The sequence below is a fragment of the Alligator mississippiensis genome, chromosome 6 (genome assembly GCF_030867095.1).
Source record: "Alligator mississippiensis isolate rAllMis1 chromosome 6, rAllMis1, whole genome shotgun sequence".
NCBI lineage: Eukaryota > Metazoa > Chordata > Crocodylia > Alligatoridae > Alligator > Alligator mississippiensis.
Genome location: NC_081829.1, coordinates 101,079,908 through 101,100,051, shown reverse-complemented (window position 1 = coordinate 101,100,051; position 20,144 = coordinate 101,079,908). Strand labels below are relative to the sequence as shown.

At 66.6% G+C, this 20,144-nt stretch overlaps 2 protein-coding genes across 3 annotated transcripts in view; one reads left to right on the top strand and one right to left on the bottom strand.

Moving 5' to 3' along the window:
• DNMBP (dynamin binding protein) overlaps positions 1 to 2,068 on the top strand; it is a 31,296-nt gene extending 29,228 nt beyond the window's left edge. For both annotated transcript variants that reach the window (XM_019499518.2, XM_019499519.2), the window contains 3 exons: positions 2 to 200; positions 295 to 755; positions 1,116 to 2,068. In XM_019499518.2, the coding sequence (XP_019355063.1) occupies positions 2 to 200; positions 295 to 755; positions 1,116 to 1,301 (846 nt within the window). In that variant the 3' untranslated portion in view covers positions 1,302 to 2,068. The remainder of the gene's footprint in view (position 1; positions 201 to 294; positions 756 to 1,115) is intronic.
• A 364-nt stretch (positions 2,069 to 2,432) lies between these two features.
• On the bottom strand, positions 2,433 to 18,602 carry ABCC2 (ATP binding cassette subfamily C member 2). The gene is made up of 32 exons (XM_059730291.1): positions 18,478 to 18,602; positions 17,976 to 18,149; positions 17,636 to 17,773; positions 17,143 to 17,277; positions 16,691 to 16,813; positions 16,359 to 16,414; positions 15,694 to 15,925; positions 15,015 to 15,193; positions 14,641 to 14,818; positions 14,095 to 14,349; positions 13,852 to 13,917; positions 13,403 to 13,540; positions 13,102 to 13,248; positions 12,679 to 12,763; positions 12,444 to 12,510; positions 12,216 to 12,342; positions 11,686 to 11,862; positions 11,349 to 11,516; positions 10,883 to 11,069; positions 10,295 to 10,418; positions 9,538 to 9,670; positions 9,118 to 9,337; positions 8,359 to 8,513; positions 7,968 to 8,123; positions 7,600 to 7,799; positions 6,179 to 6,305; positions 5,704 to 5,805; positions 5,408 to 5,551; positions 4,836 to 4,994; positions 4,255 to 4,421; positions 3,987 to 4,181; positions 2,433 to 3,513 (listed from the first exon to the last, which is right to left on the bottom strand). The coding sequence occupies exons 1-32, from the start codon at positions 18,517 to 18,519 to the stop codon at positions 3,384 to 3,386; spliced, it is 4,686 nt and encodes a 1,561-aa protein (XP_059586274.1). The 5' UTR covers positions 18,520 to 18,602; the 3' UTR covers positions 2,433 to 3,383.
• Positions 18,603 to 20,144: the final 1,542 nt, after the last annotated feature.

Genomic DNA, 20,144 nt, shown 5'->3' with positions numbered 1-20,144 from the left:
GCCCAGCTACCGGCTGCAGTCCGACGAGGTCCGTGCCACGCTCCTGGCCCGCTACCCCCCGGACAAGCTCTTCCAGGCTGAGCGCAACTTCAATGCAGCCCAGGACCTGGACGTCTCGCTGCTGGAGGGTGACCTCGTAGGTGTCATCAAGAAGAAGGACCCCATGGGCAGCCAGAACCGCTGGCTCATCGACAATGGAGGTGGGGGCTCCATCAGCCTGGGGGGTGCTCAGGTGGGAGCTGCTGGGCCTGGGCTCCAACCCACCCTTCTCTGATCCGCCCTCTCTCCCCACAGTGACCAAGGGCTTTGTGTACAGCTCGTTCTTGAAGCCGTACAGCCCGCGCCGCAGCCAGTCAGACGTGTCTGTGGGCAGCCACTCCTCCAGTGAGTCAGAGCATGGCAGTGCTTCGTCCTACAGCCATGCCAACCTCACCTTCAGCCCTGGCAACATGGCTGTGGCCTTCACCCAGAAACCGCCACCTGATCCAGCCGCCCCGGGAGACCCCCACCTGCGCTCCACCTCAGAGACAGATGCCCCCCGCCAGCCCCAGCCCAGCCCCTGTGATGGGACAGGGCTGCTGGACTCCACCCCGCTGCCCACTGCAGCACCCCCTCACCGCCGCCACAGCCGCCCGGAGCTAGCCGGCAGCCCTGGTGCCCGCAACGGGCTGCCAGCCAAAGCCCAGGTCCAGCCATCGCCCTCGCTGGAGGACAGGGACTCAGGGCTGGACAGCAGTGAGTCCGAGGGCAACCAGGTGAGCCCACCATGCTGGTGATGGGGGCTGTGGGGCAAACCCTTGGCTGGGTGGGGTGACCTGGCCCACGCCAGAGCTGTGCTCCCTACCCTGGGCTGTGGGTCCTGGCAGCGCTGGTCTGCCCTTGTGGGGAGGGGGCTGTAGCAGATGCATGAGACCCCCTTGTGCACCCACAAGGCTGGGAGGGTGCCCAGAGCCTGTGGGGCACGGGGACCCAGACCCTTCCCAGGCATCCCTTTGACGAGCAGCCTGGGTGGAGTCCAGGCTTCGGCGCACAGCTGCGCAGGGCGGGTGTCGTGGCCCCCCACACCTGTGGCTGCTGCACCCAGTGCTGACACTGACCCTGCTCTGCACCCGCAGGTCTATTATGCGCTTTACACCTTCAAGGGCCGCGGCCCCAATGAGCTGAGTGTGTCGGCCAACCAGAGACTCCGCATCCTTCAGTTTGAGGATGTCACGGGCAACCGGGAGTGGTGGCTGGTGGAGGCGCGCGGGCGCCAGGGCTACGTGCCCTCCAGCTACATCCGCAAGACTGAGTACACGTGAGCCCCGCTGCGGGCTACTGCTGTCTTGCTCCAGGGGCAGACGCTGGGCAGCCCATGGACCCTGCTGGCTAAGGCACCTGCGCTGCTTGCCTGCAGCCATGCTAGGGGGCATGGGACGGCCCCGATCCTGCAGGACTCGGCCCCGCTGCTGCAGTGTGGTCAGCTTGGGCCGTGTCTTCCTCCCCTCCTCGCCAGGCAAGCGGCCTCCCCTGCAGTCCACCGTATGGGGCTGGCAGAGCCTGGGGTGCAGCCAGGCACCAGAGGCAGCACCGGCTGCACGTGGAAATGAAGTGCTGAGGTCTCTTGCCCCTCGGGGGTTCGGGTGTAAAGCAAACGGCCAAGTCTTGTGAAGAGCAGTGGCTGGGGCGACTTTTTCCCAGGGCAGGGGTGTGCACACAGGGGAGCCGTGGGGCTGGGGCACCCCTTGGCCCCATCCCCTGTGCTGCAAGGGTGGGAGCCCAGCTGGGTTTCACCGTGGGGGAGACCCCGGGTCCTACACTGTGCCCCCCTGCAGGTTGCTGGCCCCCGGGGCTGGCCAGGGGCACCATAGCACCAGGGCAATGCTGGGGCCGGTACCTGCCACCCCCACAGTGACCGCTGTGCTCTAGGGTGCCCCACGTGGGCTGCTCCACTCCTGCAGGCTGCTTGCTCCCCTGGGCAGGGGCCAGGCTGCAACTGGGGGAGGGGGTCCCGCTGCTGCTGCTGCCCCCCCAGGGATGGGGGCTGTGCTGCTGCTCTGTAAATAAAGGTTTGCTCTTTTTGATGCCACTCCCTTAGTGTGTATGCGACCCGGGTCCCTGGCTCCAGCTGTGCTGCCTGCTGACGGGCCCCTGGCCCGGGACAGACAGGTGGCCTGGGCCTTGCCTTGCAGCAGGAGCACAAGCAGAGCCGGGCCTGCGCCCAGCTCATGCAGGCTGCGTGCTGACGGTGGCAGCAGCAGGGGCCTTAGAGGGAGAGGACGTGAACGGGCAGTGAAGGAGACCATGGGGTCTGTGCCTGGGAGCTGCTGGCATTGGGATTGTGAGTATAACCCAGTCCCTGGGATATGACCCCTGTAAGGGGCACTCCTGAGTGATGCCTCCGCTGCCCATCCACTTCCCTGCCTGGCGAGAGTGAAGCACGCACAAGAGACTGACTTAAATACCCTTTATACACAGCAACAGGCACTGTGAGGAGGGGATGGATGGGACTGCAGTAGGCTGGCAAGAGGAGTGTGTGCCCATAGTCTGGCCCATGGGCTTCATCCTGCTCCAGGGTGGGGCCAGAGTGACTCTGCCATGTCCCTGCCACTCAACTGGGGGGTGGGGGTAGAGCAGGCTGAGCCACGCCTGCCCCGGGGGGTGCTAAACCCAGCACAGGACAGGGGTGCTGTGTGCCAGGGGCTGCAGCTGCCGACTGCACTGGGGCCTGGTGTGGAACCTGGAGCCCAGCACTCAATGCAGGATCTGCACCGCTGGCTGAGCGGGGTGCGGCTCCTCTGGGGCGGTGTGGAGGATACGGCCCCTCTCATGCAACAGCATTACAGGGAGCAGGGAAGGGGCCCGGCCCAGCCCTTTTCCTGGCCCCTGCCCTTGAGCCAGGGTCCAGAGCTGTGTGACAGACCAAAGCGCCGGGGCGAGGGTTTCTCTGGGACGAGCCCCAGGCAGGAGAGCTTTGCCCGCAGCTGTCACGCATAAGCAGCACGTGCAACATCCCACTCAGCGTCTGGGCAAGGAGCCCCAGAGGTGACAAGGGCCACTAAAGGAAGTGATTGCAGGCGCTCCTGGCATGTGGCAGCGCTGCGGCCAGAGATGCTCCCAGCAAGCGCCAGAGCTCAGCGCCTGCAGCCCCGCACTGGGGCTGTTCCCACGCCGGCAGCAGCACCAGGCATAAGAGCAGCTCCCTGTGCTCATGTCCAGTGCAGCCCCTGGTGCCAGGGCCTGCGTGCTCAGCCCCTTGCTCTGCCACAGTCCTTCAGCAGCAGGGGCAATTCCCAGGCAGTCCTGCTGCTGGGAGAGCCAGGAGACTGGAGTCCTCCCATCCATCACGGTGTCATCTCCACCAGCCATGCCCTCCTGGCAGCCCTGGGGCAGCACCGCGGCCCCTACAGCAATGTGGTCTGGGAGCTCACAATGCCAGCGTCCTTGGCCAGGGCGGTGAACACGCCTTGCTGCTGCAGCAGCACCTCGGGGCTGTCGAACTCAGCAATACGGCCAGCCTGCAGCACCAGCACCCTGCGGGCAAGCGGAGACAGGGGCTGGGGCTGCGGCTCAGGCAGCCACGCTGGGCCAGGGGCTCCCAGCTGCCAGAAGGGCTGCATTGTGTCCCGGGGCTGCAACCCAGTGCTGAGAGCCACTGTCCCAGAGCAGCGCCTCTGTGCCCTGCTGATGGGCAAGGCTTGCCCAGTAACAGCCCCGCCCAGCCAGCAAACCCCCCTCCCGAGGGGAGGAGGACTGCTCAGCTACCCCCAGCACCTCTGGGCTGGGCAGCTTCACGCCATCATGCAGGGCTGTTGCTGGCTACAGCCCCTGCCCACCTGCAGCTGCTACTTGCAGTGGTGCACATGGTGTATGCATGGTCCCTGCCCCCACTTGGGAGCACGAGGGGTGCATATAGCCACCTTGACCGGTGCTGGCTACAGGGGTGTTTCCAGTGCATCCCTTGCCCCTGGCTGGCTGTGGGGGTGCAGGCAGCCCCCTGCACACACCTGTTGCTGTCCATGATGGTATGCAGGCGGTGGGCGACGGTCAGCACGGTGCAGTCTGCAAACTCGCTGCGGATGGTGCTCTGGATGAGCTGGTCAGTCTCCAGGTCCACGGCAGCCGTGGCCTCATCCAGCACGAGGATCTTGGACTTGCGCAGCAAAGCCCGGGCCAGGCACAGCAGCTGCCGCTGCCCCACGCTGCAGGGAGAAAGGCCGCGGTCATGGGGGCCTAGGCTGGCTGGTGGGAAAGGGACGTGCGGAGCCCACTTACCTGAGGTTCTCGCCAGCCTCGCTGATGGGGTGGGCCAGCCCCTCAGGCAGCGCCTGCACGTGCGCCTTCAGGTGAGCCAGCTCCAGCGCACGCCACAGCTCTGCCTCTGAGTACTGCTCGAATGGGTCCAGGTTCAGGCGCAGCGTCCCCGAGAACAGCACTGGGTCCTGCCGGGACAGCCCAGGGGCCATTACCCACGGGGCGGAGAGGTAGGGGTGTTGCCTGGGCCATGCACGTGGCTGCCCTGTGCTTCCTCCCTTGCTCTGCCACGGCCTGGGCCCTGCTACTACTGAGCAGCCCCAGTGCCAGGCGGGCAAGAAGCGGGGCCGAGCACGGGTCTCGGTGGCCCCAGGTGACACCCAGGGCAGGAGCTGGGGCCCAGTGGGGCTGGATCCTGCCTTGCCGGGGCGGGGGGGGAATGGGGCTGAGCGGGGAAGAGCCAGGACCCAGGGACTTTTCTGCACACAGAGCCGTGTCCAACCCAGGGGCGACCCCCACTCCCCGGGGCATGGGGCCTGCAGGAAGCCCTGGCGCAGAGGCGCAGGTCCAGCACCCATGAGTGCGGGCGGGGGCAAGCGCACCTGGGGGATGATGGTGAGGTGCTGGCGCAGGTCGTGGAGACCGATGGTGGCAATGTCCACGCCATCGATGAGGATGCGCCCGCCTGCCGCCTCCAGGATGCGGAAGAGGCAGTTGGTGAGCGAGGACTTCCCTGCCCCGGTCCGGCCCACCACCCCCACCTGTGGGGACAACCAGTCAGATGTGCTGCGCTGCGATGGGCCCCTGCACACCCCAGGGCTCACAGCCATCCCCACCGGTAACCAGCCCTGTGCCTTGGTCCTGCCGGCCACCCCAGGGGATGGTACCCAGCCTGTAGCCCCAGGCCCATCCTGCCTCTGCGAAGCCTTTGGCTCTGGGCCCTATTCTTGGTGCCCTGCTCAGGGGGCTGCTGCTGGTCCCCACAGCTGGCGCGGGGTGAGCTGTCTGCAAGCCCAGGCCCACGGGCCCAAGCCAGGCAGTATCTGCCCACGGTGATGGGCTCTGACAGGCCTCCCCTGACCCCGCTCTGCCCAGCTGGGCATCAGGACCCACACCCCCAACACCCCCCTGGGCAGGGTCACGGGCAGCCGGGGTGGGGAGAGGGGGCTCCGACCTTCTCATTGCCAGCAACGTCACAGGTGATGCCCTGCAGCACCAGCTCCAGCTCGGGCCGGTACCGGACCCCATAGTCGATGAACTGGATCTCGCCCCGGTTGGGCCAACCAGGGGGTGGGCGCTGCTCCGTCACCCACGGGGCCTAGTAAGGACAGAGCGGGTGTCAGGGAGGGCGCGTGCAGGATGGTCGGGTAGCGGTGTACGTGGGCGCCCTGCACTGAGCAGTGCAGGACCGTGGCCAGCGGAGAAACGCCCCTGGTGCCCCCTAGACCCAGCCCCCCAGCCCCATCTCACCTCGTTCTCCACCTCCATGTACTCGTGCACACGCTCCACAGCCACGATGTTGGTCTCCAGCTCCGATGTCATCCGCACCAGCCAGTTCAGTGTCTGGGTGATCTGCGCAGCAGAGCCTGACGTGTGGGGGGTCCCGACAGCAGCCCAGATCCCTCCCACCCCCAGGGCCTGAGCAGACCGACCCCCCAACTCCGCACAACCCCTGCCCCATCATACCCAGGGCACTGACCCTATCTGACTCCCTGCACCCCACCCAGGGGACCCCATGGCATCTGGTGGGAGCAGCCTGTCCTGCGCCCCTTGCTGTGGGGGACCAGCTCCAGCCTGGTGCCACCTGCCCTCGCTTCCCAGCCATGCCAGCGGCCTCGGTAGGGCCCAGCCTGGAGTGCAGCTGCCCAGCCCTGTCTGCCCCATGACTGGCAGGGTCCCCCAGAGTGCAATCCACCCCCCCCCAATATTGGGCACAGGGACTCACATTGAGGGCTGAGGACACGGAGAGCCCCACAATGCCGCTGTCCAGTGAGTCCCGCGTGATCACAGCCAGGAGCACAGCGAAGAAAACCACCAGGTTGCCCACAAAGTCCAAGCGGATGGCCAGCCACCTGCACGGGGTGGGTTTAGGGAGGGGGTGAGTGAATGTCTGGGCAAAGACCTGGCAGAGTTGTGACAAGTGCGGGCCCTTTACCTTAGCCTGACGCTAAGGGACAGATGTCAAGTGCAGAGGAGGGGCAGGGTGCAAAGGGCTATAGTTGCATTTCAAAGGAAACCTGCAAGGGAAGAGAGCCTGGAAGACCTGAGAAAAGGTGAGAGAGAGATGCTGCTCCTCTAGGAGGAGCACAAATCCTGCACTGGCCCAGTCTCCGTACATGCCCTGACACTCCCTGAGGGAGACCTGGGCTGTAGGAGCCGCTGGGCATCTCTGCTGAGGTGAACTCGCTTTGCTGCAACTTCTTCCAAGTGCAACCCCGCGGCACCTCTCACTTGCCCAGCTGCCCCCACGCTTCAGCTGCCCTGCATCTCCCCGGTGCTCCCCGCAGGGTCCCTGCTGCTGAGCTGCACTGCGCCTGGCTCATGCTTCCCTCCCAGCCAAACTCGGGTCTCACTGGCCTGCTCGCCTCAGTCCTGTCTTGTCCTCCCACCACCCGCCTGCCTGCCTGCCGCGGGCTAAGCCACCTCCTGGTCCTCTCCTAAGGTCGTCCCTTGTAGGCACCCCTGTGCTGCTCCTCCAACGCTCTTCCCGGTGTCCCAGCCTGCTCACCCCATCGCCCTCAGGACTCACCCCCCAGCCTCACCCATGAGCTCCCCCCACCCCTGGGCTGTCTCCCTGAGCCTCTCGCACATCCTTGGCTGTTGTCTCAGAGCCACCCCCAGTTCTCCCCCGAGGCACCCCAATCGCTCCCCTCTTCCACGCCAAATCATCCTGTTTCTGTTCCTGCCTCTTCCATGGAACTGCCCCTGCCAGTGGCTGCAGATGCTCCCCTAGGGCCGCCCCAACACCCACAGGCACCCGTGCCCTGTCCTCTAGCAGCTCCCGGCATGCACCCAAACCACTTTGGTATCTCAGTGCAGCCTCCCCTTTCTCTGGGAAGTCTCCAGCAGGGCCCAAGCCGGGCAGCCAAAGTTGCCAGTCCAAGCCCCTCTCCCCAGAGCAGTGCCTGCACTCCACGCACCAAGATGACTGGGGTTCGACCCCCATGCCCAGCAGCACCAGTCCTGACATGGCCTGGAGCATCCCCAGGTTGAACAGGGCTCCATGTAGCTGAAAGGCCAGGAGGGCATCCGCTCCCAGCATGGCTGCCAAGGGCCTCGGCGGCAGGCAGGACCCACCACTGCCCTGTGGGGACCACCAGTCCTAGTGGCTGGAGCCAGCTGGGGGATGAGGCAGGGTGTCCTCACCGGTTAGAGACAATCCAGGAGAAGACGCTCTTCTGGTTGATGTCCATGATGGCCTCGTTGTGCTTCAGGAACCGCTGTTGGTGCTGGTAGGCTCTGATCACCGGCAGCCCCGACACTGTCTCACTGAAGTGGGAGTAGATGGGCGACCGTGTGACTGAGTCCAGGCGCCGCAGCTGCCGCGACGTGGAGACGTAGAAGCGCTGGGGGCAGAGGGACAGCTCCATCATTGCCACCCTCGGTCGCTGCCCAGAGCCCGTCCCTCTGCTCGGAGGCTGCAGCACAGGCTGGGCTGACGGACATGCACGGCCCAGTGCAGGGCACAAGCGGGGGCCTGGCCCCACAGATCCCAGCCCCACCCCAGCACTCACCTGCACAAAGAAGTAGAAGAGGGCCAGGGGGATGACGACGAGGGCGAAGAAGGGGGTGGCCAGGCAGATCATGAGCAGCGTGCTGACAATGCCCAGCAGGCAGGCCAGCCAGCTGCGGAACGACATTGGGATGGTCTCGTCCACGGTGAAGATGTCCTGGGGGGAAACCGTGGAGGCAGCCGGTGAGAACAGGAAAGGGCCTCATACCGCCCAAGGGAACCACCCCCGAAAGCGCTCTGACTCCCAGCCTGGGCTGCGACTGGGACCGTGGGACACAGGCAGCAGGGAAACCGAGGCAGAGGGCAGGCAGGGGGCTTGCAAAGTCCTGCTGTGAGCGGCTTCAGGGTGTGGGTGGGCGTTGTGTCATCCTCTCCCCTGCGTGCAGCCTCACCTTGGCAAACCTGTTGACGATGCGGCCGGTGGGCGTGGTGTCGAAGAAGCTCATGGGCACGCGCAGGATGTTGCTGAGCAGCTGCTGGTGCAGCAACCGGGAGGCCTGGATGGCGCCGTGGGCCGTGAGGATGATTCCCACCAGCAGGAAGGCGGCTGGGCACCGGCACAGGCAGGTCAGCACTGAGCTCTGTGGGCCTGGCCCCCGACCCCCCTCCCTTCAGGGCATTCAGGGACCCTTTGGCGCCAGAGCCGCCCCCCCGCAGCACAACGGGAGGCCCCAGCCTGGCTGGCTCCCCCAGCCCAGGTCATCAGGAGCAGCTTCACCTCATCGAGGAATCCTAGAGCCGTGGGGCTGGAAGGGACCCACGGAGGTCACAGCTAGTCCAGCCCTGCCTGACGCAGGATCAGCCCTGTCCAAATCAGCCTAGGCAAATCCATCATCTAATACAACTACCCTCAACCCTGGCACAGTGCAAACCTAGCACCCGAACCTGGGAAAGCAGGGGGGGCCGCAGTGGCCAATGTCCTGCTTCTATGAACTGCTGCCAAGATGGGCACCAGAGAGCCCAGGCCCAGGCCATGCCCCCGCTGCAGAGGAAGGCAAAACCCCCCAGTGCACACCAGTCTGAATCAGACCCTGCGGGGTTGGTGCCAGCAGCAGCATTGGCACAGCCCAGCCCCATCCCCAGCTCAGGCTGCAGCCTTGGGCTGGGCAATCTGCTGCCCCCTCCCTAGCCTCCCACAGCCCCCGGCTCACCTTGCGCCATGCCCAGTGCCCCGAAGACCCCAATGCGCAGGTCACGCTGGGCTGCGGGGTAGGTCTGGTTCTGGTAGCGCAGGGCGTCGTTGGTCCAGTCGCTGAGCCACAGGTTGGAGCCCATGAAGGCAGCGTACTGCACCACGTACGACAGGAACACACAGGTCGAGAAGCCCCAGCCGATGGCCCGCAGGTACTGCATGTACACAGACAGCTTCACCTGCCGACGGCATGGCCCGTCACCACCCGGCATGGCCTGGCACCCCACAGCCCCCTGCACCGCGAGCCCCTGCACCCCTATCACAGCAGCCCCCTTTCACACAGGCTGCGGGGCAGCAATGGCATCAGCTCTTCCTGGGGACCACCAAGCAGCAGCCCCCCCCACCCCACCCCTCCACCGGCCGTGCAGCCCTGCCTCACCTTGCCGCTCTCCATGGCCTCCTTCTCAATCAGGCGCTGGCCCCTCAGCTCCTCGCCTGCCTCCTGCCTCTTCGGGCCCCGCTGGCCCACGGGCACCACCCTCTGCCGGGACTGGGTGCTGCTGGTGCTGATGCTGCCGTGGGGGCACCGTGTCTGTGAGAGATGGGGCGGCTGCTTGGGGTGCGCCCCCAGCCCCAGCCCTGCCCCTTGCACCCTCAGCCCTAGCTGCACCCCTACCCCTCACACCCCCAGTCCCAGCCCTGCCTCTCCTGCCTGCCTGCTCCTGTCCCCAGCACGCTGCCCAGGCCAGGGGCTCCAGGGCAGCAAGGGGCCCTCTGGAAACGGGGCCCTCTCAGACGCCCTGAATCCAAGTGTGCTCCTGTCCCCACCACCAAACCCGCACAGCCCCCAGCTCCAGACAGCTCAGCCTGCCCCCCCTAACCAGGACCCCCTGTCCAGCCAAGGGCCCAGCTGGCTCCCCACCCTCCCAGGCCCCCGGGTGGGATGAAAGCAGCCAGCCAGGCCCCCCCACCCCCAGTGCCCACGGGAGCAAGGCGCGGGATGCAGCCTCCAAGCGCTCAGCTCCAGGCAGCTGCAAGCACCTGGCCAGCTGCAGCTGGGTCCCACAGCTGGGCACTGCTGGGGAGCCGCGCGTGGAGGCCCCAGAGACCAGCTGGGACAGGGACTCTGGGCCCTTCCCAGCAGCCCCAAGGGCAGAGCTGCCCAGGGCCCCTCGAGGGCCGGCAATGCCCCCCACCTGCGACTGAAGCGTCGGATGCTGGCCTCTCTCTTGAGGGTCGAGGTCACCACGTCGGTGGGCACCTCCTCTGCGCTGGCCTCAAGCGTCTCGCCAGCTTCCTCCTCCTCCTCGCCAGCCCCCACTGCAGCACCAGCCACAGGCTCAGGGGTCGGGGGGTGGGGTGGGGGGGGGGGTCCCCGCTCCCTGCTCCTGCAGGACCTCCTGCCAAGCAACCCCGGCCGCGCCACGCACCCAGCACCAACACGTAGCCGTGCCCGGGGAAGGAGGGTGAGGACAGGTCTGTCTGGGGCTGGGCCCTCCCTGTCGTGGCCTGTCCACCTGGGCACCAGCCCCCAGTCACAGCAGGGGAGATGCCTGGCAGATGTGGGGCCGGGCAGCGTCACTATGACCCAGATCAGCTGGAAAGGCCAACCCCATGGAGGGGGTGCTCAGCCCCTGCCCTGGGGCCCCTTCCCCACTCCCAGAGCCTGGGGCGTGCTCAGCACAGAGCAGGGCCCCAGTGCGGGAATGTAACGGCCCCTTCGGGCAGGAGACCCAGAGCCACGGGCACTCCCCCACTGCCCGCGGCCCAGCCGTGCCACTTACTTGTGGCCTGTCCCTCGGGCTTGTGCTGCTCCTGGCCCCCGTAGGTGCTCAGGTACTGGGCGAAGGCCCCCCCACTGGCCAGCAGGGCCCCATAGGAACCATGCTCAGACACCGCGCCGTCCACCAGCACCACGATCTTGTCTGTGCGTGGCAGGAAGCTGATGCCGTGGGTCACCAGGATCCGGGTCTGCAGCGGAGAAAGTGTCAAGGCTGCAGAGGCCCCCGGCATGGGGACCAGGCACTCCCACCACTCCTAGCCGTTATGGGGACCAGGCACCCCCCACCCACTCCCACCCCAGCCAGGGCCACAGACAGCCCTTGGCCTCCCTGGCCCCATCGGCTTCCTCCCCAGATGCCCCCTCTTCCACTCCCAGCCCAGTACTGGCCCTGGGCTCCTCTGCCACAGCTCCTGCCCCCCGGAGCCGCAGGCCCACAGGCCCCTTGTTGCCCCAGCCTCAGCCCCCACCTTGTCCCTGAGCAGCCCCTCAGGGCCCAGCACATGCTCAAAGAGGTGCTTCCCCACGTGGGCGTCCACGGCGGAGAGGGGGTCATCCAGGAGGTAGATGTCGGCCTCGCTGTACACGGCCCGGGCCAGGCTGACCCGCTGCTTCTGGCCCCCGCTCAGGTTGATGCCCTGGAGGGGGAGCAACATCTGTAACCCCCAGGGTCCCGAGCTCCTGATACAGGGAAGCATTCCCCGCTCCCACCCCCGCCAGGGGCCAGGCACCACAAGCCCCTGGGCTCACACCTAGTGCCCCCCAGCCCCTCCGTGCACCCATCGCCCCGGGCAGGCGGCTAGATACCTTCTCCCCAATCTCAGTCAGGTCTCTAGCCGGTAGCAGCTCCAGGTCAGGCAGGAGGGCGCAGGCCTGCAGGACCCGCTGGTACCGGGCCTCATCCAGCGCCGACCCAAAGAGGATGTTGTCCTTCAGCGTGGCGTTCTGGATCCACGCCTGCTGTGGCACATAGGCCAGGGAGCCCTGCGGAGGGGCAGGCACCGCTGGAGATCAAGACCTTTTGGCACCAGTCTGCCGGGGAGGCGCCTGCCCGTGGCCACGCTGCCACAGTGCCGTGGCCACGGGGGAGCTAAGCCCGGGATGGCAGGAGCAGGGGGCTGTGTGCGCGAGGAGCCCAGGGCTGGGGGCAGAGGACAGGCCTACAAGCTGGGGCAGGCCCCAGGGCTGGGTGAGCAGGGGCAGGTCAGGACGGAGGTACGTGGCTGCAGTGCCGGTGGACTGGCCTCATCTCAGGCTGGCGCTGTGGCTGCCCGGTCCCGAGACATCCCCTCAGGGCCCTGCCTCAGCTGCCGGCGCCGTGCCCGGGGCTCCCTCACCTGGATGTTGATGTGCCCGTGGATGTTCTCCATCTCCCCCAGCATGGCAGACACCAGCGAGGACTTCCCAGAGCCCACGGCCCCCACCACAGCCACCAGGCACCCTGGCGCCACATCCAGGGTCACTCTGCAGGGCAAGAGGTCGGGAGGTGTGGGGCACTGGGTGGGTGCCCAAGACCCCCCTGCACCGGCACGGGCACGACCCTGGCCCTACCGCGGCCCACTCACCTTTTGACTGCTGGGCCAGCGTCCTGGTCCCAGGCGAAGGAGGCCTCGGAGAATCGCACCGCGCTGCCTGCCAAGGGAACGGGCAGTGCTCAGGGACGGGGCAGCTTCCCCTCCAGCCCATGGTGCCTCCAGTGGGGCCGAGCCCCCTGCCCCAGGACCCCGCACACCCAGACAGGCTCTGCAGACACCAGGAGGACCCTCAGGCCCTGCCGTGCGCGCGGGGCCATTCGGTTACCGGGAATGGGGTCGTGTCGTATGGCTGAGGTGTCCAGGTCGTCGCCCCCCAGGTACCACTCCAGCCGCTCGGCGGACACGCTGGTCTGGGGAAGCAGGGTGGGCGTCAGATAGCCAGACCCGAGCGGGATGGTGAGTCCTGGGCATGCGGGTCTGCTCCCAGGGCCCCACAATGGGCTATGCTGGGATATGGGGGCGGCATGCCCGTGGGCAGCACAGGGGGCTCCGGGGTTCCCCGCAGCACGAGCCGATCTCAGAGGCAACAGCAGGGCCTGACCCTGTGAACCCCTGCCCACATCCTGAGCTCCCGGCAGCATCAGTCCTGCGGCTGAACCTCCTGCTCTGGGCACTAAACCCATGGGCTGCAGGGGCCATGGGATGTGTGCAAGGCTCAAGCAGCAGGACTTGGCCTGCCCTGCCCCACCTGCACCAAGGTGGAGATGACCATGGGTAAGATGGCCAGGGGGAAGCGCAGCACATTGAAGAGCGAGATGGAGGTGAAGGCCTTCTGCGCATCCAGCATGTTGCTCTCGTCCACCAGGACAAAGACGGCGAAGCTGGCCACGGAGACCTGAGGGCAGGGGCATGAGATGGGGACCCACGCAGCCGGTGTGTGCCCACCCCCACTCCCACCCCGTCCCTTGTCCCAGCCCTACCCCCCACTCCAAGGGCATCCCTGTCCTCCCCCAGGGCAGCCCTGGGCAGTGTGGTCCCCGGGCCCTCACCAGGAAGGGAGCACAGGTGAAGATGAAGAAGGACACGGCCTGCAGGTAGGTGAAGTGCAGCAGCCCCTTCAGCTCCCGCTCCCGGATGCCTCCAACCCGGCGCTCGAACGACGGCTCCCAGGCGAAGAGTTTCAGGATCTGAGAGATACCCGTGTCAGCCTGTCCTGGCCCCAGCCCCAGCCCCAGCCCCCCCCCAGCCTCTCCACCCCATGGCACCCTCCAGCCCTGGTACTGCTCCTTCATCAGGTGCCCCAAGCAGGCAGCCCAGACCATGCCCCCAGGCCACTGTCCCCAGACCCGCAACAGCCCAGGCTGTGTGGGCAGCTCGTGGCAGAGAAAGCCCCACAGCAACCTGCCCATGTGGTCTGAGCTGCACTAGGAGGAAGGCAGGGAGGGGCAGCTGGTGAGGTCCCAGGGGCCGGGGAGCTCAGGTCTGGCCCCTCCCTCACCTTGACCCCGCTGAGGATCTCGGTCATGATTTTCATGCGCTCATCCTTGTTCTTCATGTTCTTCATCTGCAGAGAGATGTCGGAGCTGGCAGAGGGCAGGGGCAGGAGCCAGGAGTCAAGGGCTGGGGCTGCGGTAGGAATTGGAGCAGGGGCTGGGGTGGGGATTGGGGCTGGGGCAGGAGCAGGGGCTGGGGCTGGCAAGGGGCCCAGGGAGACCGGGGAGCAGGCTGCCTGGCCAGAGACCTGAATGGCTCTGGCCTTGGTGGCCAGGACGGCGTTGACAGGGATAAGCAGCACCATGACGCCAAGTCCAGCCAGCACGGCGGGGCCCAGCTCGGCCCAGAGGAAGGCGATGGAGAGGGCAATCTGCAGCGGGGACGACCACAGCTGGTGCACGAAGTTGGTCAGATCCATGAAGCGCTGGGCATCGACCGACATCAGGTTCACCGTCTCCCCCACCGTGGACTCCTTGCGTGTGGCGCTGGAGACGGTGAGTGCCTGGGGCCAGAGAGCACGGTCATGGAGGGTGTTGGGGGACGGATCCACTGAGCCCCTGCCCGCCCCAGGCACAGGAGCCAAGCAGGACGTGGCAGGTGGCACCATGGCCAAACCAGCCGGAGTCGGCGGGCACACAGGTCTCAGGCTGGAGCCCCGGCCCTACCCCTGAGGGGATCCCCATGGTGCATCCAGCTGCATGGCCCACCTCCCCCACAGGGACAGAGGGCCCAGAGCCCAGGACCGGGGTGACGGAAGACGGGGAGGGCTCCAGTGCCACCGAGACCCACCCACCTTCTTGTAGACAGCAGCCATGAGGGCAGTGCGCACGCTCAGGCCCAGGCTGAAGCACAGCTGGAAGTACTGCTGCAGGCAGAAGGACTGGGCCAGCGCCGCCACGAACAGCAGTACCGCATACAGGTAGCCCTGCCAGGCGAAGGCCCCTGGGTCTGCCACGAAGGCGATCAGCGCCCTGGCAGCACAGCCATGGAGAGAGCAGCTCAGCCCCGGGCCAGGAGACAGCTCCCAGGTCACCTGTGGTCCCGGGGTGCCCAGCCCTGCCCCAGAGTCCAGGCCCCCAGGAGGCCTCACCCTGCCCCCCGAATCAAGGTGCCTCATGGCTGCATCAGCACCAGGGCTGGTGCAGAGCATGAACCCCCCAGACTCACTTCAGCAGCTGGGGGCTGGCGAAGACCAGCAGGTCGTGCACCAGCTTGAAGGCCACCGAGCGCAGGAGGTTGCCCGAGAAGGATCGAATCAGCACCTTGAAGAGCCAGCGCCGGGGGAAGTCCCTGCTGGGGTCCGCCACTCCTGGCTGCTTCCTCCTGTTCTTCTTTGGCTTCTCCTCCTGCAGGGGGTTGGATGGGGCTCAGCATCCCCCGTTGGGTCATTGCCTGGGGGTCCCATGCCCACGGGACCCTGAAGGACCCCTCCTCTGCCCCCCTCTGACACCCACTCAGGGAGCTCCACCCGCTCACACGTTCCCCCTCCCTGGGTCAGATGGGCGCAATTCGAGCCAGCCCTGGATCAAAGGAAGGGCAGAGGGAATGGGTCCTGGGGAGGGGGACAGGGCAGCAGGAGAGCGGTGCTCCCCATGGCCATGCCAGGGCCCCTTGGCTGGCACCTGGCTGGGGCAGGGGAGAACAGGTGGTGTATCTCCAGCCTCTGCGGCTGCAGCACAGCAGGGCAGGACATGGCTCAACTCAGGGAAGGGTGAGGAGGGGAGCTGGAGGGAGCAAACTCTGGGAACAGGGGCCCTCCAGCCCCCGCCTTGCTGTGCTGTGCTGGGAGGGGTGGGGACAAGGTGCCCTGGTCTGAGCTCCGCCCTGGTGCAGCTGAGGGCATTACCAGCACCAGGACGTCGCGGCTCTGGGCCGGGGCCAGCCCATTCCTGTGCTCCGCGTCAGCGGGATGGTTCCTGCGGCGGTGGTGTCGGTGCTCCAGCGCCCGCCGGGCCCGCCGCAGCTCGGCCTGCATGTGCCGCTCAAAGGCCACGGAGACTGGCTGTGTCCTGTCCTGGTCCCGCAGCTCCCACAGGTCCTCCATCTCCAGGGGCTTGCGGTGCCCCTTCCACACCATCCTGGGCCAGAGGGTTCGGTCAGCTCTGCTGCGGGGACCCCCCCACCAGTTGTCCTGAGCCCTCACCCCACACCCCCAGCCACCATACCCCGGTGCCCAGCCCCGGTTCTGCTGCTCGTCTCATGTTGTGCCCCCAGGTCTTGTCCGGCGAGAGACTGTCAGTCATAACTCCCTGCAGACCTTCTCGTCACTGTTTAGTATTGTGCAAACCCGTCTCCTGTCCCTGCTTTTCTAAACCAACCAGGCCTGACCCCGTAAGTCTCTTCTCCCGTACAAGCCCCTCCCTACCCCTACAAACCCACCTTGCTGCCCTTCTCTAGTTCTTCTCTATCCTTTGGGAGGCACAGGACCAGAGCTGGGTGCAGCATTCAAGGTGTAGACACCACGTGGCCCCAGCAGTGCCCTGGCCCAGCCCTGCCCTGCGTCCCACGTACCTGCTGTACCAGCCGAAGGTGATGGAGCTCAGGAAGGAGGCCGTGACCTCGGGGTTCTAGGGCACAAGGACAAGGAGTGTCTGTCCCCTGAGCCGGCCGCTCTGCAGGGGTTTGGGGAGCTGGCTCTGGCCCCATCATGCCATGCGGGCACCAGCCCAACCAGTCTCAGGGCTGTGCAGGGTGGAGGCCAGGAGCCCTTTCTCCATCCACCACCCACGCTGGGAACTGCTCCGCAGAGCCCGCAGAATGGCTCCAGGGTCTCCCATGGACTCAGCCCTCTGTCCCCAGCCCCTGGCTGCCTGTGGGGCTCCCCACAGCACCCAGGGCCTCACCTTCCTGGCAGCCTCAGCAGTTTCAGGGGCGATATCGGAGAAGGTGGAGGTGACAGTGAGGACAAGCTGAAGCCCATAGGAGAGGAGGAAGAGGCTGAACCGTGGCACGTCAGGAATGGGGCCCTGTGGGAGGGAGACATCCAGGAGCTGCCCAGGTTATCTCAAAGCGAGGCCCAGACACCAGCTCAACCCATCAGCCAGGACAGGAGCGGGGCCAGATCCCACAAAGCCAGGGTGGTGTCTGGGGCCAAGGAGAACACACCCTCCTACCGCCCTTCCTGTGGCAGGGGTGGCCGGGCCCTGGCCTGTCTCCTTCCAGCCCCCGCCTGGACCCAAGTGCAAGGACCTGGTGTGAACAGGGGAGCCAAACACCCCTGCCTATCTGGAGCAGGAGCAAGGAAGGGATTCCCCAGGGGCCAAGCTGGGAGCACAGAGGTCCTGCAAGACCTGACCTGCAGCGCCCTCCGGATCAGCGTCTGGAGTGGGAAGATGCCGCACATCAGGGACAGCATCCAGAAGAGGAAGAGCAGCCCACAGTCCCTGCGCAGGCAGCGGCGCCGGGCATCGTGCAGCAACAGCACCAGGACCTGGTGAGGGAGCAGCTGGGTCAGGGGCCATCAGGGAAGGGGCAGAACCCCAGGGCCCCACTGAGCAAAGGTTAAACACAGGGTCCAGTGCCCACAGCCCCAGGATTGGGACCCACAGCTCTGGGATCAGGACCTGAAGCCTCCTCTCCAGAGTGTGACTGGAGCAGCAGCACCTGCCTGAGTCTGCAGGGAGCCTGTGCCCCATTCTTGCCACCCCTGCCCCTGATGGAGGCAGGTCCCAGTCCAAGCCCAGGAGGCAGGTCCCTTTGCCCATGCATGGTGGGAACCCACAACCACAGGGGTGTCCTGGGGCCACCCACTGCTCCGATCCCCCCTGCTGGGGGCAGGGAGCTCCTACCCAGGTCAGCGTATACAGCACGGGGTTTGTGTAGTGCACAGCGGGGCTCTGGCCGGCCGGGCCCGGACTCCCCAAGTCCTCTGCCAGCGTGAAGACCAGCTCAGTCACAGCCGTGAGCAGGAGCAGCCCAGTCAGTGCCTGTGGGGGAACAGCTGTCAGCAGACCCCAGCCCCAGCCCCGCAAGCTACAGAGGCCGTGGGGTCTGGCAGGGGGGAGCTGCGCTGTCGCCCACCTGCAACACCCTTCAGTCCATGCCAGCCTGTTGTACCCCCCGGCCATGCCCACCTGCCCCCCTGGACCCAGCCCCTTGCACCGCGAGGTCCCTCGGGCTGGACTGCACCTGCTTAGCCAGGTAGAGCCTGGTCCGGGAGTATTTCTTGGCACTGGACTTGCACAGGGACAGCAGGTGCCAGGGCGCGAAGAGCCAGAGGAAGCCCAGGGGGACCCAGACCAGCACGGTCTGCTCGAAGCACAGGGGCAGGTCGGCGTCGGGGCGCTGCAGCAGCGAGGTGTTCTGGGGGAGGCAGGAGGATCCAGGTCACCCGGGGGCAGGAGGTGCCCGGGCGCAGGGCGGCGCAGGGCAGGGGACAGGGCGGGCGCGGAGCAGGCTGTGCCGTGTCCCCCTGCGCAGATCCCCGACGGCCCTGGCCCCAGCTTCTCCCTGTGGGCAGCAGCGCCTCAGCTCCAGCCGCGTCCCTCGGCTCCCGGTGGCCCTGGCTCCCGCCTGCAGCCGGGCCGGGGGTACCTCCACCGCCGCCCCTTGGCTGGGCTGCCCCAGGCCCGATCGCGGCAGCCCTGGCGCGGGGCTGAGCCCCCGGGCCTGAGCCCCCAGGGCCGCTCACCCAGAAGACGGAGCCGCAGAAGTGGTCCAGAGCGGGCGGCATGTCGGCGGGCCGGGGCGGGCTGGGCCGGCAGCTCCGTGGGTGCCGCGAGCGCTGCCCGGGCAAAAGTCCCCACGCACCCGGGGTCGGGATAAGGAGCCCGCAGGTGGCGTTAATCGTTAACTCCCCGAGCCCTGTGCAAACCAACCCGACCGGCGGCCACAGGGGTGGGCCGGGCTGGGCCGGGGCGGGGGGGCCTGGGCTGCCGCCGCTCGGGGTTTCTAGCCTCGGGGATCCCCGCTCGGAGCCATCCTGGTAGCCGGGGCACCGGGGATCTCAGCGCAGAGCGGCCCAGGGCTGCAGAGGATGTGGGACCCGGCTCCACCACCGCCTCCCAGGGTGTCAGGCCGGAGCATCCCAGCACACAACAGCCGGTCCTCAAGCCCCACCGCACTGTCCTACTGGGAACCCTGCAATAGTGTGACCCTATAGGCCCGGGTCTGGGCCGGACTGGCTGTCTCCTGCAGGCCAGTGTCTGCCAGCAGTTGAGGGGAGCTCCCTCCTTGCCCCACTCTCCTCCCAGGGAGCTCTGGGCTGGCCCTGCAGTCCCGAGGTCCCCACACGGCCCAGACACTTGGTGCCAGCCAGCCCAAAGGTGGGAGAGCTCCCAGCACCCAATGCCTGGGACCCGACCCCTGGGGATCCTTAGAAAGACAGGAGGAGCTGGTTCCCCAGAACTGCCCCAAAATTTCTGGCAGCCACGCGGCGGCCCCTGGGGACAGTGCTGGGCACCCCCAGCCAAGGGGGCAAAGCTGGGAAGGGTGACGGGGGCTCCAACAGCGGGGCTGGAAGGGGAAATCTGCTATCTCAGATATGCCTCATGCACTTGAGAAGTAGCTCAAAAGTCATCGATGATTTAATTGGCAGCAACCCTGCGTGAGCCACCAGCCGCCCAACCCGGGAGAGTGCAATGTCCAGGGGCACAATGAGCCAGCACACAGAACAGTTAATTATTAGGAGCCTGATTGATTAAACATGCTCTTCATCTCGTAAACAAGCCAGCCCTGCGGCAGGGGAGGCCTGTGATGCCCCGCACGCAGCCCAGCCGTCCACGAGGGACCCCAAAGCACAGACCCTGCGTGTGCTGTCCGCCCCGGCCACCACCCTAGGGGAGCCCATGGAGCCACCGTGCTCCCATCATCCTCCACCACATTGGCCCCATCCCATCTCCAGCCCAGGCCTCTCTGGGCCCTCCCCTCCCTTGACATCCCTTCTCCAACACATCAGACAGGGCAGCTGTTCCCATGGGGCTGAGCAGAGGGGATAGGGCCAGCGTGGTGGAGGACAGTGGGAGTGTGGTGCCCCATGGGCTCCGCCTGGGTGGTGGCCTTGGTGGGCAGCGCAGGCAGGGGCTATTCTTTGGGCTCCCCCCCTGGATACCTTATGGACACCTGGGCTGCATGCGGGGCATCACAGGCCTCACCTGCCGCAGAGCAGGTTGGTTTACAAGATGCAAAGCAGGTTTAATCAATCTGGTTCCTAAAAATTAACTGGTCAGTGTGCTGGCTCCTCACCCCTCCAGATATTTAACCCTCTGGCTTGACAAGGGAGCCTCCCTCTGCCTCCGACTGTCCATCAAGGTGGCCGACGTGGCGAAAGTGCGGACCCTGAACGCCATCACAAAGAAC

Coding starts and splice junctions, on each gene's coding strand:
- ABCC2 (XM_059730291.1), bottom strand. CDS start 18,519: ATGCCGCCCGCTCTGGACCACTTCTGCGGCTCCGTCTTCTGG. Junction 11,863..12,215: donor ACGGGCACATCAACATCCAG/GTGAGGGAGCCC, acceptor GCCCCTCCGCAG/GGCTCCCTGGCCTATGTGCC. Junction 10,419..10,882: donor GCCCGAGGGACAGGCCACAA/GTAAGTGGCACG, acceptor CTGGTGCTGCAG/TGGGGGCTGGCGAGGAGGAG.